General features: G+C 45.2%; 1 protein-coding gene across 2 annotated transcripts in view; it reads left to right on the top strand.

Moving 5' to 3' along the window:
* The window catches only part of Myo3b (myosin IIIB), a 306,408-nt gene that overhangs the window by 166,669 nt on the left and 124,513 nt on the right, over window positions 1-15,226 (top strand). For both annotated transcript variants that reach the window (XM_055600477.1, XM_055600478.1), the window contains exons 22-24: window positions 2,214-2,293; window positions 7,082-7,159; window positions 9,035-9,240. In XM_055600477.1, coding sequence (XP_055456452.1) covers window positions 2,214-2,293; window positions 7,082-7,159; window positions 9,035-9,240 — 364 coding nt within the window. The remainder of the gene's footprint in view (window positions 1-2,213; window positions 2,294-7,081; window positions 7,160-9,034; window positions 9,241-15,226) is intronic.

The raw sequence follows: 15,226 nt of genomic DNA, 5'->3' as shown, positions 1-15,226 counted from the left end.
CCCCCCCCCGTCTGCCCTGAGCCAGCTCCCCAGACATTGTCAGCCCGAACTACGGTTTTGGCCAAAGCTTTGGAGGAAGGAAGCCAGGGTCAGAATTAGTTGAGAAATCAAGTTTGAATGTGGTAGGTCTTTCGGTGGGAGGCCCTCCGTGAGGGTCAGGTAAGAATCACCCAACAACAGCTGGGGGGGGGGGGGGGAAACCATCAAAGGCTGTGTTGAGGTGTTGAAGTGGGGCTTTGCAGAACTCTCTCTCATCAGCCTTTGCTTATACTTTTAGGGAAAGAACCGACAGAGCCTTCAAGAAGTCCCACCCTGCAGTGAGCGATCACCAATCATTTGGGCAGGAGACTTCCTCAAAGGAAGCCCGGCCAGAGACAGGACCAGCACAGGCCTTTTGTAGGGTAGACAAACAGGGAGGAGTGCTTTTCACCTTGGGCTGGGCTGCCAGCGCCCTGCAGTAAGCTCAGACAGCCCCGAGGGGCAGCAGAGGGCACTGAGGTATGTGGAATTACTGAAAACAACAACCACGCATTCGAGGTAACTGAAGGTGAAACTCCTCAGAAGGCAGGAAATAACCAGTTTTCAAGGTGCCCCCTCTGTCTTAAACCACCTGACTCTTTCCAACTTAAAGGCTGGGAGCAGCAGAGTGAGGAGGTGGGAGCCTTTGAGCAACACTTCACATTCCCGCATGGGATCTCAGTTTCTTCACTGCCTCTACACAAGGTTCCTGACTCACCCAGGAAACACACCGGTAATCACGGTTTCCCAGAAGCACAGGCAGAGGCTCTGGGCCGGGAGGGACGTTCAGCTGTGAAGATGCTGTCCTGGGTGAAGCACCAAGGACCCTTGACATTTGAAAGGAGTGTGAACACTGTATTTACATATAAATGAAAATGGAAAGTTTCTATAGGTTATGTTTCTGGAAGGTGTGTGTGTGTGTGTGTGGCAGGGCTGGGATCTGTTGTTTATTTGTGCTGTAAATCCTTTGAAATGTGTTAAAATGCTTCCCACTCATTATAAAGCTCCTGCCACCCCTGGATTACGACTTTGATGTCACCAATCCCGCTTCAAAGGGTTCTTTGCAGGCTATTAATCACAGTTTAGCCTCTGAAGATGTCACCAGAGAAAACATTTGGACATCTCTGGGCTAGACTTGCTAAAACTTTGAAATCTTGAGCGTCTTGCATATATGCACACAGCTCAGACTTTCCTTTCATTGATGAGTTTTCGCTCTGTTACACAATCAAATGACTCTGTAAGGAAAAACGCAAACAAATGTCTTCACACACCTCCTCAGCCCTCAAAGGCAAACCATGGAATGAGCAGAGCCAGGAGCTGGCCTTGTCTGTTCACACTTGCTGTTCACTAACTGATGCTCACGGAGGGAGTGGAGAGGCTGCCTGTCTTCTCGCGCCTTCTTTGCTTTACGTCCCACATGAATCGTCCACAGCCAATGATAACAGCGGTCACTTGTCCATGAGCTTGGGAGCAGAAGCCTTTCAGATTTGGGATTTTAAAAATTTGGGGTTTAGATTTGGGAATATTTGCATCTGCATAACAGGCTGTCTTGGGGATGGGACCAAGTCTAAACCACAAGATTTAGGTTCCACATATAGGTGTATAAGTGCCAGAAGGCAATTTATACCATATGCATATATGTGTATAGCATTTATATATATATAAATACATGATACAGATTATATATGTTGCATAATATAATATATGCATGTATGTATATATTATACAATAATATATATAGTTCCATGCACAAAACTATATTATTATTATTATGGTAGAGATTAAACCCCGAGCTTTGTACAGGCTAAATGTTGGATACATATATGTATATGTATTCATATATATGTGTGTACTTATATGTAGACATATATACATACACACATACACGTACATATGAATGAGTGAAGGCACAGGAATACTGTAGCATGCATATGGAGGTCAGAGGACAAGTTGAGGTAGTCAGTTCTCTCCTTCCACCAATGTGGGACCCAGGGATTCCACTCAGGTTGTCAGATAGCAAACGCCTTTACCCACTGAGCCATCATGCGAGCTGAAAAGTTTCTCATTTTTAAAAATTCTTCCAAGCACAATCAGAAAACTCAGAAGAATACAAGGACGTAAAAGTGGATATTATCTGTAACTCGGTTTCTTAACTTTTCCTTCAGTTTAAATTTCTTTTTGTCTTTTTTGCTCAGGTAATTTGGCCCAATCACGAGCTAGGATTACAGCATCCTCAAGATCTTTGCCTCCACATTTCAGCACTGGGAGAGCCAAGGTGAGCCGTGGATCTGTGCCTCTGCTGGGGTTGGGAGGGTGCTAACGCCAGAGTGAGCCACACCGCTTCTGCCCGTCTGCCGCTGCCTAAGCCGTCTGCACCAGTGACCGGAGGTGTTCAGGGAACAAGGGGAATTTTGAAAATGTGGGAAATTTGAATTGTGGAATCATTGCAATCATGATGTCAGAAAAAAAAAATACCTAATGTATAGAATAGTGACATACCCATGTAGTCTTTCTGGAAGAGAGAAGGCAGTTTTCCATTAGATTATCACCAACCTGCAGAAGGTAAGTGACACCAGATAGAATCAGCAAGGAGGGAAAAGAAAACAAACCAAATCTTTTCTTGTCCTCTGAAAATGAGTTACGCAGGGTCCGTGATGGAGGGGGTGGTTCATAAATTTCCAGCCATAAAATAATACCTGGCTGTTCTGCCCTTCCAACTGATGTTTACACAGGGCTTCAAGGCCACCTGATTGATGTCTGTTGTGTAGATAGTACCCCACCAGGCTGTAGTTTGGCTCTCTGTGGCTTTAGCCCCCGGTGGTCAATTCTGATTCACATTAAAAAATACAAAATCTCATAATTAAGCAGTTTGTAAGTTTTAAGTGTTCTATCATCTAATGACAGTGTGAGCTCTCATGTTATTTCTCTTGGTGCTGTCTCTCAAACATCAGAATAGCGATGCTGGCAAATGTGATATGCCAAAAAAGAAGCTTCCTTACAGGGAAAGTAAGAGACGTACCTTTAATACAGTATAATTTTAGAACTGTTGACTTTAGAATTATTGGTTGTGGTTGTTTATCTCTTACTGTGCCTAATTTATAAGTTAAACTTTGTCATACAGATGTGCGCATAGGAAAAAGCATAGTATCCGTAGGGTCTGATGAGGTCCACAGTTTCAGGCATGTCTTCTGATACACCCCAGAAGAATAGGAAAAAATTACATCCTAACTCCAAAACCAATTCTCTCCAAGGTGTTGGAGTAGTAAGTAGTCCACACCCCTGAACTTTCTTACTTTTTTACTTATATAGCACATTAACATAGTTAATAAAGATGACTAAAATGATCATGTCTAACCCCATTAACTGTTACTCCAGAACTGGTACGAATTCACATATTTATATTTACTTTCTTGAGAGTAAAAAATTCATTTGCTCATAGTAGGACTCCAAAGATTTTATCTAATGCTAATGTTTATGCCCACATTGCTGTTGTGACCCATCTGAGCCCCTAATTTTCATCTTGCTTCTCTGTGGCAAGATATCAGGACCGTGGCTGTATGGACCTGTGGGGGAGATGTGCGTAAGCCTGTAGGTACTCTTAAGAACTTCCTGATTTTACATGAGAGCGTTGTTTTATTAACTGCAGTCGATTCTCATTATTTGTAAGATCTATAAAGTCACTGCAAGCGGCAACGCAGAACCACTGCCCCTAGAGGGTAATACAGGGTTAGGGTCCAGCAAGAGTGTGGTCAGAGCCAACCTAACCCTCAGCGTGCACACACACACACACACTCCCCCCCCACACTCACACACACATACTCATAGACATACATACTTACAGATACACACATGCGCACAGGCACACATGTTCACATATGCAGGCACGCGCGCACACACACACACACACATTTTATAGCTGATTCTGTTCAGTGGTTTTATAAAAGCCATATTTCCCTTGCAGCATTTGCGTCATTAAACTCACAGACAAGGGCCCAGGGAATGGCCCCCGGAGCTAAAACTTACTAACAAAGCACGTATAAGTGCAAAACCACAGGCATTTAAGTTGACCTTGAGAGTGGCCCCTTGCCTGCGTTAGAAGAGCTGGACGAGGCAGCTCTGACCCCCTGACTCTGACCGGAAAGCTGGGCACCAGCAGACCCTGACTTTTCACTGCTAGGTATATTCCGTGAATGACCAGGAAAGCATTAATGATTGACATTGGCTGCAATGAAATCTTAGCAGGTAGGCAAATAAACACATTGAGAATCTCCATGATATGATTGTGGTCTCTATGTGTGCTTCGCCCCACCCCCTCCGGAACAGGGTTTCTCTGTGTAGCCTTGGCTGTCCTGGACTCACTTTGTAGGTCAGGCTGGCCTTGAACTAACAGAGATCTGCCTGCTTCTGCCTCCCAAATGCTGGGATCACAAATGTGCGTCACCACACCCAGTAGTGTTATTGGCTTCTATAAAAATTCTAAAACGAGATCACAACACAAGAAGATTCCCTATTGTCCAGAGTTCGTTCCTTTCTTTGATTTCTGAATTTGGAATCCTGTTAGGGCCTGTGCCTCTGCTCTCCACACCTAGAATCCAACATGGAGCCATCCCCCTCCCTGCTCCATGGAGCATTGTCCAGGCCTGCCCACCTGAGAAGTGCGTGCTCCATGTGTGGTGTATGTTTACGAGGATATACGTGATGAGTACACAGGGCTGGAGGGTGTTTATTCTTTGAAAGGGGATGAGCTGAAGTTCTGGTTAAGGCATTCAAAAATATAAAAGACCACAGCAATAAATAAGCAAACAAGCAGGCACAGGCAAGCATGGGGGTCACATCTGTAATCCAGTCCTGGAGTCACGGAGATAGGGCCATTCTACAGTCACGACCAGCCTGTGCTAGTGAGACTACCTCAGAAAAACAAAGCAAAACAAAAAGTTAACATTTGGCTTCTACATTATCTAAGAGGACACGATGGAAGCGGCCCCTGGTAAAGCTGGGCTGTGTAGGATAAAAAGATCCCTGTGTGTTTGTCACCCATCATCAAGCTCCTGGTTTACAGCCCCCTTTCAAAAGACAGACATGGGACATGGCCAATGAGGAAGCAAAGGCACAGGGAAACCTGTGTCTAATCAGACAGGCAGGGGTCAGCCCTTTCTTTGGTGGCTTGTGTGGAATCCTTCCTTGTGTATTAGGTAAGATACCTGCATGCTTTCAAGGGAGGGAGGAGGTCAGAGAGTGACCTGCCTCGGCTTTATGGAATGCTTCAAAGGAAAAAAAAAGAAAAAAAACCCAAGAGGCTTTCCTGGTTCTGCTGTTTGCATAGACGTGTGAGTGAGTGTGTGTGTGTGTGTGTGTATGTGTGTGTGTGTGTGCGCGCGCGCGTCTGCCACCTTGGCTGCACCAGCACTTATAGGCTGTTGGCAAGGCAGAACAGAGCCTTCTAGAGGCCCGGTACTGTAGGGCTCTTTCTTCTTAAGAGCTGGGTATATCTATCACTTGATGGTAGTAAAAATCCTCGACGAAGGGCCTTGTCAGGAAGATGATTAGAGACACTTCTGCACTTTCAGCTGCAGATGGTGCGAATTTACCCAGACCAGGAGAACATTCCTCAGCGTCTCCTTTACTGCTGAGCTCTGGCTGGTTTATGGGACTGTTTGGAATCCATATCTTTATGGCAGAGTGAATTCGGTTGACAGATGAGGCAAATCTTTGTGATTATGCCATACTTTCAGGCTTCCGCTTTGTAAGTTCCATCAAACCTCACAGATGGCAGTGTATAGTGTCAAGAAGTAAGGCTTAGAAATCAGCAGGTCTCAGTCCTGGACACAGCATACCCTGGCTGCGAGACTGTAGGACGCTTCCCTAGAAACCTGTGGCCTTACCTTTTTCATATGTAAAATGGGATAATAATAATGTGGGCCGAGCGATTCCGTGTACAGTATGCTTGGTATTCACTTTGATGTTGGCATCCATCTGGAATTCCGTGCATGGGGTTATGTATAGATGGAACCCTGCTCAACTCCAGGGAACTGGAGTCTTCTCCTCATGGGGAGGATGGACCCGAACAGCAGTCCCCCGGGGAGAAACCACATGTTGACAACAGTTAACTTCCCGTTCAAAAGTTCTTGCTTCTGTTTGGATCAGATGGGAGGCTCCACACCTGTGCAAGAGACTGGCCCCAAAATGCCCGTCAGCCCTCCCCTAGCCAAAGCAGAGTTTTGTTCTTGAGCTACGATAAGGAAATGGGCTTCTTGTCGTCTACTGCTGTAATCATTTCTATTCTGAAGTTCCTTCTCCATCAGCCTAGGTAGTTGCAGAGACGGTTGGCAACAGGTTATACTGTTGGGAGCTTCCTGACTGACTGATGTGGTGCCCCAACTCCTGCTTGAAGGGAGCACTCGGGAACTGTGGTGGTAGGAGCAGGCTGAGTATCAGGGTCTGAGGGTTGGTGTATAGCTGGTGCTGGCCCGATTCCCTCCAGTACAATAGGACTCGGGTTGAATGTGGAATGTCCCTCACAAGCTCATGAGTTTGGTCCCTAGTTGGGGGTGTTTGGGGAGGTAGAGTCAGTCTAGCAGGAACGGGTGGGTTGCTAGAGTATGGCCTTGAATAGGACAGACTAGCCTGGTTGCACCTTTATTCCTGACCCTGGAGATGTGAGTAGGCCACCTCATACTTCTACCATCAAGTGACTTCCTCACCTGCCACTTCCCCTACTACAATGGAGTTCTACCCCTGGACCCCTCAAACCAGAAGTCACAAGTTGCTTCTTTTGAGAGGCTTATCACAGTGACCAGAAGACAACTATCCAGGGGCCATGTCTGTACAAATGCATGGCCTCTGCCATGCCTCTGGTTTTTGCCCAGTTTCCTTGAATGTTACACATCTTTCCTTTCCTACCCAGCCTCCTCTAAATGTCTTTCAGAATTCTCCTCACGGTGTTCATAATTATCTCCTAAATACGTCACTCCCTGAGGTGATCGACTAAACAGCTTTTCAGGTTTTGAAAAAATGAAAAAACTGTCCATATCCTCAAACTACTTCCCTCTTCCTTTGCCTTTAGGTAGACACGCTGGAGGTGATTCGTCATCCAGAAGAAACCACTAACATGAAGAGACAAACCATGGCTTCTTACTTCCGGGTATGAAGGCTGGCTTTTCTATGCTTTCCTTGCTTCCAGAAAGGACTGTCCTAGACTTGCCGTATATCTTATTCAATGTTCTGTTGGTATGCAGAGATACCATGACCATGGCAACTCTTTTTTTTTTTTTTTTCTTCTTAGAGACATGGTTTCTTTGTGTAGTTCTGACTGGCCTGGACTCACTTTCTAGGCTAGGCTAGCCTCAAACTCACAGAGATCTGCCTGCGTCTGCCTCCCTGAGTGCTGGGATTACAGGCATGTGGCCCCGAACCATGCTCTGACCATGGCAACTCTTATAAAGGAAAACATTTAATTGGAGCTGGCTTACAGCTTCAGAGGTTTAGTCCACTTCATCAAGGGGGGAAACATGGCGGTTATCAGGCAGACACGGAGCTGGAGAGGTTCTGCATCTATATCAGCAGGCAGCCAGAAGAGAAAAACACTGGGCCTGGCTTGAGCATTTGAAACCCCAAAGCTCACCCCAAGTAACACTTTCTCCAACAAGGCCACGCCTACTTCAACAAGGCCACAACTCCTAATCGTTGTCAAGCAGTGACACTCCCTAATGCCCAAACATTCAAATATATGACTGTGTGGAGGGCAGTCTTACTCAAACCATCACACCACGTGAGGTGCGGATGTGAGAGGGTCCAGGACCAAACACAGATGCCAGTTAATGGAAAGCTATCAGGGTCCGACAGAGATGGTAGTATTTCAGAGGCAGAGTAGAACGAGGCTCACAGCATCAGCCAAGGGGCTGCAGACCTCGGAGTCCAGGACTCCAGGAGTACTGCAGTTCCTGTGACAGCTCCCACAGCCCGCAGTGTTCATCGCCTGCTGAACTTCTCTGATCGGCTACTGACGATTGCTGTTTCCTCCTTATCTTTCAAATCCTTGTCCTGTATTCCTTATCAGTCACATTCTTGTCCTCCTAGTAACCCTTGGTATGTGCATGCATCTGTGTATTGTGTGTGTGTGTGTGTGTGTGTCTGTGTGTGTGTCTGTGTGTGTGCGCGCTTCCCCTTGAGATCTGGAGGCTCTTTGACTGTGATGTCATCGTCAATATTCACAGTATAGGCATCAGAGGTCAAGTCTCTACCTTATAGATTTCAAAAATATGACCACACAAACCAGTTAGGTATCTTCAAAATACTGGTCTCTAAATGCTAGTGCAGAAAAGCAAGATACTTTGGTTAGCTAGTTAAGACCACTTCTGATCATTAAGAAGAGTGGAACTCATTTCCTGTGTGGCCTGTAATTGCCTCAGAGAGCTCAGACAATGGACAACCCTGGGGAACAACCCCCCCCCCAAATGCCACAGGCACCCTTCCTGTTGTTCATGCTTTTCCTTCTCTGCAAGGTATGGAATAGTTCACCTTCATCATAATCTTCTCCTCTAATAATCTTTCTTTCCTTCTCCTCCTGCTCCTCCTCCTCTTGCTGCTCCTCTTCTTCCTCCACCTCCTTCTTTCCCTGCCTCCCTCTCCCTCCCTCATCCTTATTACCACTGTTATCACTATGACTTGCTGTGACTTTCTGGTGGTTCTCAGGTGAGTATAACAGGTAGCACTTCCCCGAGCTGGGTGTTTTACAGTATAATACATCGCTGTTTTGGATAGTAGAGGCCATTCCAGGCTAACCTAAAGGGGTTTGTCGTGTACAGATACTGCTTTGGCACCAGATGTTTAAAGAATGATTTCAACCTGCATGCAGCTGGGGGGAGAGATGACGTTGCCCATCTCCCGTTGCTGATTTCATGTTCTTCCTTAACGATCTGTGGCGCCTCACAAGCCCCACCCCCTGCTCTGAAGGCCACAGCAGGCCCCTGAGTGTGGTGCCTCGGTTCTCATTTCATTTCTGTTCTCTCCCTGCTAGTATTCCCTGATGGACCTGCTCTCCAAAATGGTGGTTGGACAGCCCCACTTTGTACGTTGCATTAAGCCTAACGATGAGCGCAAGGCCCTGCAGTTCTCCCGAGACCGAGTCCTGGCCCAGCTTCGCTCCACAGGGATCCTGGAGACCGTCAGCATCCGCAGGCAGGGCTACTCTCACCGCATCGTCTTTGAAGAGTTTGTAAAAAGGTCAGCTGGTATCCTTCCTTCCGTGTTCATGTTGTACATTAGCTTCATTCTGTCTGCCTCTGTCTTCTGGGAGACCCATCCTTCTCCCGAGACCCCTCCTTCTCCCGAGACCCCTCCCAGAACTGCCTTGTAAATATGCAATTGTTAGTAACACCAGATGCCATTTACATGTTTAAATGTTGCATTTTTTAAAATTGTGCTCCAACTATACTGCAGAAAACTCAAGAACAAGCCAGGCTGACTTCTGATCACATTTTAAAAAATGTTCATAAATATTTTATATTATGAATTCTTGGGTCTCAGATTCTCTGGATATTGCACTGTGGTAACAGAAGCAACCCTTCCTGGGTGGGGGGGCGACGTTCTGGAGGTCTTGAGTGTGCCCTAGCACCCTCTCTGCTCCCAAGGTCTGGGGCAGTACACTAGGACCTTGCTAATCAACACCCAAGATGTTCTAAGATCCAGGGCATTTTAAGCACTCGTCTTAAGTGTGCAGATTATCTATAGAACAATCTGGTGAGCTAGCTTTACTCTTTTCTCTGCTTGAAAGTTAAGCAACGTAGGAACAAGCGATGTGACTTTCTCAGGATCGCACCGTATAAATGGAAGGGCCTGGATTTGAACCCCAGCAAGCCGGCTTCCCCCTCCACATTTTCATGTCCCCAGTTCAATGCATTCGGTCCATGTTTATTCTGAAATGCCAAGTGCAAGGGAGTAGGGGTTTTCAAACCCAGAAGCTGACTTATCTAAGGACCCGAGCTTGCTTTTCTGTCCACAGCTGGTTCAAGCGCTTCTTGGGTGCCATGTAGTCACAGGTAGGACTTCTGCTGAAGAAATAATAAACGACAAGAACAAAACCCACCTTTGAGAAAGAAGCACACCTATTAAAGGATGAGAAAAATCTTAAAAAGTCTGCCTCATCTGCATTGTCCTTTTATTCCTGTTCTGATGTATATCAGAATACATATGTGTTATAAATGGAATTAAAAATATATATTGAAAAATCACCTTGAATATATATATGTACATGTTAGGTTGCTTCATTAAATCTTCCGAACTCTACTAAGTTCCATGGAAAAGTAAAAGGGGAAAAGTTCTTGCAATAAAATCTTCTAAATTTAAAATAAGAAAGAAAAAAAAATTAACTGTATTTTTAAGCCCTCCTCCCCCTTTTTTCTTCAGTCTTAAATTTGGAGATGTACAAGGGGGGAGCAAAGATAATTTTAGCTCATGAATATAACTATTTTTAGACACAAAAATGTTGAATACATGAAAACATAAGAAAACAGGTCAAATGCTAAGCAGACTGGTACCTCTTTGTTCATGATCAGAAAACCATTAGGCAGATATGAACGAGAGTTTCAAAAAATGTCAGTAAATCTCAGGGTATCAAAGATTTCTGAGCCAGCAAGTTAATTGGTATTTTGAACCTTTTGAACAACTAAACAACAAAATGGTTGAGCTGGCAGTTTCCTCCCGATGTTATTCAGCAAATAGGCGCTTCTTATCTTCCTACTCAGGAATGCTGTTTTGTCAACTCTTAGCAGGAAATGGACAGACAAAACAATCAAAGGCAGGGAACAGAGGCTCAGAGGTTTATCAAACAGAGGCAAGTAAAAGGGAAATGCTTCCATAATCTTGCGCTCCAATTTCTTCTGTTTTCTGATGCTCAAGCCTGAAACCTGGAAGGTCCTGTTTCTTCTGAGTATGTCATGTCCTTCTGGAATGGGGACCTTCATCCGCCATCCCCACAGCACTCACACCTGTAGACTCAGCCGAGCGTAAATGATTTCTTTGCTGTGCCTTTTTTGAAGTGCCTTGGGAGAGCTTTATCCTCTCCTCCAGTCAAGGGTCTTTGAGGAAAGGGGAGCCCTCCACTCCAGCTCAGGCTCATCGGCAGAGCCAAGTGAGTTGAACATCTTCCTCTGTTCTCAAGTGGACACCCAGGGGCCCCCTGGCAATGCTACGAAGGTGACTGGGGCTTCCTGGAAGTCAGGCAGTTTTGGGCATCACAGAACACCAAGGTGCAGCTTCTTGTTTCCTGATCAGTGGGCTTTGAAGCAGGTCGCCTAGGAAGGTCTGCCCTGGGTGGACACATCGGCCTGCATGTATTGAGTATGTGCAAGCAGATGTCTAAAGAAGAGGACTAAGCCTAAGAGTTTGTTTACTCCAGAAAACTGTGCAATAGAGTAAAGAGATCAGCGTTCTAGTCTCCTTTTAGACGAATTTGGCAAGTAACCCAATACAGTAAAAGATGTTTCTCATCTGCCTGGCAACAAAGAAATACAATGCAGGATCCCACACAGGCAGGCTCCCCGTCACATCCTCTGGGGCAGAGGCCTGCACACACCAGGACGCAGCCCCAAGGACTGTTCGCTCAGTGCACAAGGAAACTGTTGCTTTCTGTTCTTCCATAGGACTGGGGTTAAATTCCCAGCACCTGAAGAGGATCACAACCATCTCTAACTCCAGTGCCAGAGGATCTGAGCCGCATGAGCACCAGGCATGCCTGTGATGCACAAGCATACACGCAAGCAAAGCATCCATTCATAAAATATAGTAACAATACCAGCAGCCTTTTAAAGGACTGGCTCAAAAAAAATAAAATAAAATAAAGGATTGGCTCTATCAACTGAAACATTCCCATCAGCGATATCCCAAGGGTTCCAGTTTTTCAGTGTCTGCATCAATGCTTATCACCATTGTTGGTCTTTTCGCTTTAGCCGTTTTAGGGAGAGTGTGAAGCAGTTTCTTCTTACAGTTTGACTAGCATTTCTACTGTGACAGTGAGACAAAGCATCTCGTCATGTGATTATTGGTCATTTGTATATCTTCGGTGAAGAAATGTTTAGTTGAGCCCTCTCACGTTCTACTATTGATCTATATGTGTTCTGGACCCTAGTCCCTAAGACATATAGATATGTGATTAAAAAATATTTTCTTTTATCCTCCATGCAGTCTTTTTAACGTCTTCTCCTCTTCTTTCTGATTTCTTCTCCCTCTTCTTTTGCCACCTGCTACCCCTCTTTCGCCTTGAGACAGGGTCTCGCTGTGTAGCGCTGCCTGGCCTGGAACTTGCTATGGACACTATGCTAGCCTTAAACTCACAGAGATCTCACCTGCCTCTGTCCACATGGTAGGATTAAAGCATCCACCATCATACCCAACATCTCTTCATTTTCTTGATAGGTTCCTTTGAAGCTTAGCGTTTTAGATTTGGATAAATCCCTGTGTGTCTTTTGTTGTTGTTGTTTGTGTTCTTGGCATCCTAGTTAAGTAATCGCATAATCCAAGGTTATAGGGACCTACTCCTGTTTCCTTTCCTGGTAATTATGTACTTTGACCTCTCCTGTTTTATACCTGTAATCCACCTTGCAATGTTTTCTCTGTGTGTGTGATGTAGGGGTTTCACTTCATTCTTTCAGGCCATTGCTGTCCCAGCACCATTTCCCACAATGCTGTTTGTCCTCCCTGTGAATTGTCTTTGCATTCTTGATGAGCGTCATTGAGCCATAGCTGTTAAGGTTTCTTTGGGATCCTGAATTCTGCTTCATTTCATACATCTTTTAGATTCCTGTCTACCTTCCTACTACAGCATCCTGAACGGACATTTTGCCTTTTTTACCCTCTGAGATGACAGCATGGGTTAATCTAAAATTCCTATGGAAGCATGTTGCTTCCTTTCATACCCCACTGCTTGGTGGAGGGGAGTCTTCCTGTTCCGCTGCTCTGCTTTTTCAGTCACCTCTTTCATCCTCTACCTCTCAGATCAACCCCCAGGCAAAACTGAACAAGTCCAAGTCCTCAAAATACCTCATACTGTTCCATTCTCTGGTGCCTTTGCTCCCTTTGCCTAGTCCTCAGTCGTTTAGGCTAGCTGATTCTTTAGGACTTTGAGCGACATTCTCTTCTCTGTGGTGCTCAGCGCAACTTCCCCGGGGTGGGTTAGAAGTCCCCCAGGTGCCATTCATTGATAGTGCTTGCTGCGTGAACTTCAATCCTAACTGCCTGAGAGGCAGAGCCACCACTATGTCTGTGCTGCAGTGCTGCTCAAGTTAGGTGTTTCAGAAATATTTGTGGAGTAGGATAGATATCTCACTTCTTCGTCATCTCTATCATACCTGTTGGAAAAAATTAATGAATGATGAGGTGCACAGCAGATTTTATATGAAAGAGGTTTATTAGATGGAGGTGAAGAGAGAGAGAGAAGAGAGGGAGACATGATGGGGGGAAGGGAGGAAGAACCCCGACAGAGAAAGGGGAGAGGGCAAGAGCTGAGAGAGCCAAGAGAGAGAGACAAAATAGTGGGTTGATCCTTTTAAGGAGCAAAGTAATCATGCCAGCCAGATTTGGCCACCTGGCCGGCAACACATGATGACATCTTAGGTTGCTAGGCAACCCAGAAGCAGGTGCCTAAATACTAACAGTACCATTCTTGACTGTCCCTCTGGCCTTTGCTTTTTAGAGGTAGGTGAAAGATGCAGGAGCCTGGTTTTTTGAGCTGTAACCCAATCATATTGCAATGTATGTCAAAGACTGGCAGGGCATATGCTTTCAGGCTGTCTTATTTAGCTCACTATCAATAAAAACTCAAAAAACAAAAACCCTTAAATACACTGGTTTTTAAAGAGATCAAACCAAGTTTGGAAAATCTTGTCATTTATTAGAGGTTACATTGCCTTCCTTCTTTCTATAACAGGGAGAGGTTTTTGTTTTTGTTTTGTTTTTTGAGACAGGATTTTTCTGTGTAGCCCTTGCTGTCCTGGAACTCACTCTGCAGATCAGGCTGACTTCAAACTCAGAGACCTGCCTGCTTCTGCCTCCCAAGTTCTGGGATTAAAGCTGTGTGCCAGCAAAGGCCTGGCTCAGAGAGATATTTTTATGGGAACTCAAATCAAACAAACTCCGTAAGACATAGGAGACCATGGTGGCTCCTGCTCTTCTCTGTTGTCTCCCCACCTCTCAGCTCACCTCCAGATAAAAGGACCCACTTAGAGCATCCTTACACAGCATGAACACATCTTACAGAATACATCTTTGCTTAGAGGAAGGCTGCTTGCTTATGTGGCTCATTAATCATGAATCTCTCAATAATAAGTGACCCAAGCTCCAACTAAATGAGGCAAGAATTAAAAGAGAAATAATAAGAGGATTTTAGGGAGAGAGAAATGATAGCAGGGTTTGGTGGGTGATGAAAAAGACTAAACTTCATTCTGTATATCTAAAATCCTATCAAATAGTGAAACCAGAAAAGTGTGGCTCCTGGAAGCAGCTTCAGTTTGAAGGCTTCATAGTGGCTTATGAAATCCAGTACTATGTCTGGAAGCAGGGCATCAAAGAGTCACCTCAAGCCACTGACCCTTCCCTTTGATTGGCTTTGTCTCTGTGAATTAATTCTTTCACAGCCAACTGAGTGCAGTGGTATGGATCATGTGCTGGGATCAGCCTTTAAGACAAGGAAGGGCTTTGGTTCAGGTGGCAGGATGAGGTCAACCCCACTTGAATCGTGGTGTAAGGGGCTCCATTAAAAGAAAGAGGGAGCCTGTAGCTAAAACATCAGGTGAATATTACCCTTTGTTTTGACAGTCCTGTACCCTAGAATGACCCAAACCACATGGAGAGGTTACCTTCACCTGTCTACCTCTTGGGCCCTTGAAAATACAGTTTCCAAGAACAAAATTTTTGTTGATGACAGTAGCTGTTAACTTGGAAAAACAACTATATATTGTTTGTTTTAATTTAAACATTTTGTTGTTGTTTGTGTGCTTGTTATGTCTTCATACAGTTTCACATACTATGGGCTGGAGTGATGGCTCGGAGGTTCAGAACACTGACTGCTCTTCCAAAGGTCCTGAGTTCAATTCCCAGCACCCACACGGTGGCTCACAATTTCACATACTTTGAAGAAGATACTAAAAAGGGTTTCCAACCCCACCTCCCTCCATCAATTCTGGCTCAGCTCTAATTGATCTTCCGGTGGTTGATA

Source organism: Psammomys obesus, unplaced genomic scaffold (assembly GCF_907164565.1).
Source record: "Psammomys obesus unplaced genomic scaffold, mPsaObe1.curated_primary_1811, whole genome shotgun sequence".
Taxonomy (NCBI): Eukaryota; Metazoa; Chordata; class Mammalia; order Rodentia; family Muridae; genus Psammomys; species Psammomys obesus.
Note: the sequence above shows the minus strand (reverse complement) of the source record. Positions and strands in the feature narration are given on the sequence as shown.